Below are 1,139 nucleotides of genomic sequence, written 5' to 3'. Positions count from 1 at the left end.
TCAGGAAGGATGCTATGAAGGGAGAAGTCCCAGAGGATACTGGGGCTTAGAGACCATCCAGGGTGGGGACCACTTTTTCACCACACTTCAAATTTCAACATTCTATATGCCAGGCTTTTGGAAGTTGCTAAGTGTGAGTAGGATCACATACAGGCAGGAATTGGAAGGGTTTGGGGGTGTTGAGTACAGAGATTCGAAAGGATTTAAGCTTTAAAGTAGACCTGACCCTGGGGTCTCCTCCTCTATGTCCTCTTCTGTCACGGAAAGCTTGTCACCTGCAGTAGGATAAACATAGTGGGGTTAGGACTCCCAGTGTAGCATTGCATCCTCTATCTATCCCTTTACAGCCACTCCCTTCATTTTCTTCCATCATAGTCCCCCAAGGAGAAAATGGTCTTCCCAGCAGATGTTGCTGGCCCCAGATGAGGATCAGTGAGAAGTCAGGGGTACCCAAAGGAGATGTCATTTCCCTCCCTGCAGCTCTCCACAGCCCACATGCTCTGAAACTCCAAAGACAGTGAAGCCCAACAGTGGGCCGATGGAAGTTGCAGGAAGTGGTAGGACACTGTGAGAGGCTGATCCTTAAAGGGGCTCCAATAGTCTTTTACTACCAGGCTCAGTGATACTTATCTTAGCTGAGAGCTTATGACCATCTAACACTATTAACTATGTCCTCCTTCCTGAAATTTTGGCTCTCTTGACTTACGTGATAAAGTATTTTTCTAATTGTCCTGTCTCTCTGCTTCTTCTGAACACCTCTCTTTCTATGCCTTTTGTTTAGTAAGAATAACAGAGGCAGAGCTGAAGTAAAAAAATTCCCTGATGTCTAGCTTTTGCTTATGCCACATGTCCAGTGCGAGTCAGCAGGACAGATCTGGCAATTACAGGTTCTGACAGAGGTTTATCTCATCATTTGCTCCCATAATCTCTCCAGCTGAGTGAAGAGAACCTTGTGAATCTGTACACTGGCTCTTAATGGTCCCTCCGGAAATAACACATTACTTCTCACATTCCATTGTCCAAAGCAGATCACGTGGATATGTGATTTGGAATCAAATGAGTTGGAGTCTTTGGAGGTTAGAAAGTATTCAATGAGTACATATTAAATAAGCAATTAATTACTCATTTACACCAGAGAC

The 1,139-nt window shown here is 44.5% G+C and overlaps 1 protein-coding gene across 1 annotated transcript in view; it reads right to left on the bottom strand.

Annotated features, from left to right (window-relative positions):
- Positions 1–6: 6 nt before the first annotated feature.
- Positions 7–1,139, bottom strand: part of LOC109392415 (HLA class II histocompatibility antigen, DP alpha 1 chain) — a 17,508-nt gene continuing 16,375 nt past the window's right edge. The window contains exon 5 of the mRNA XM_019660846.1: positions 7–275. Within this exon, the coding sequence (XP_019516391.1) occupies positions 272–275 (4 nt within the window). The 3' untranslated portion in view covers positions 7–271. The remainder of the gene's footprint in view (positions 276–1,139) is intronic.

This window comes from Hipposideros armiger, unplaced genomic scaffold (genome assembly GCF_001890085.2).
Source record: "Hipposideros armiger isolate ML-2016 unplaced genomic scaffold, ASM189008v1 scaffold_331, whole genome shotgun sequence".
NCBI classification, from domain to species: Eukaryota; Metazoa; Chordata; class Mammalia; order Chiroptera; family Hipposideridae; genus Hipposideros; species Hipposideros armiger.
This window is presented reverse-complemented; position numbering and strand designations above follow the sequence as displayed.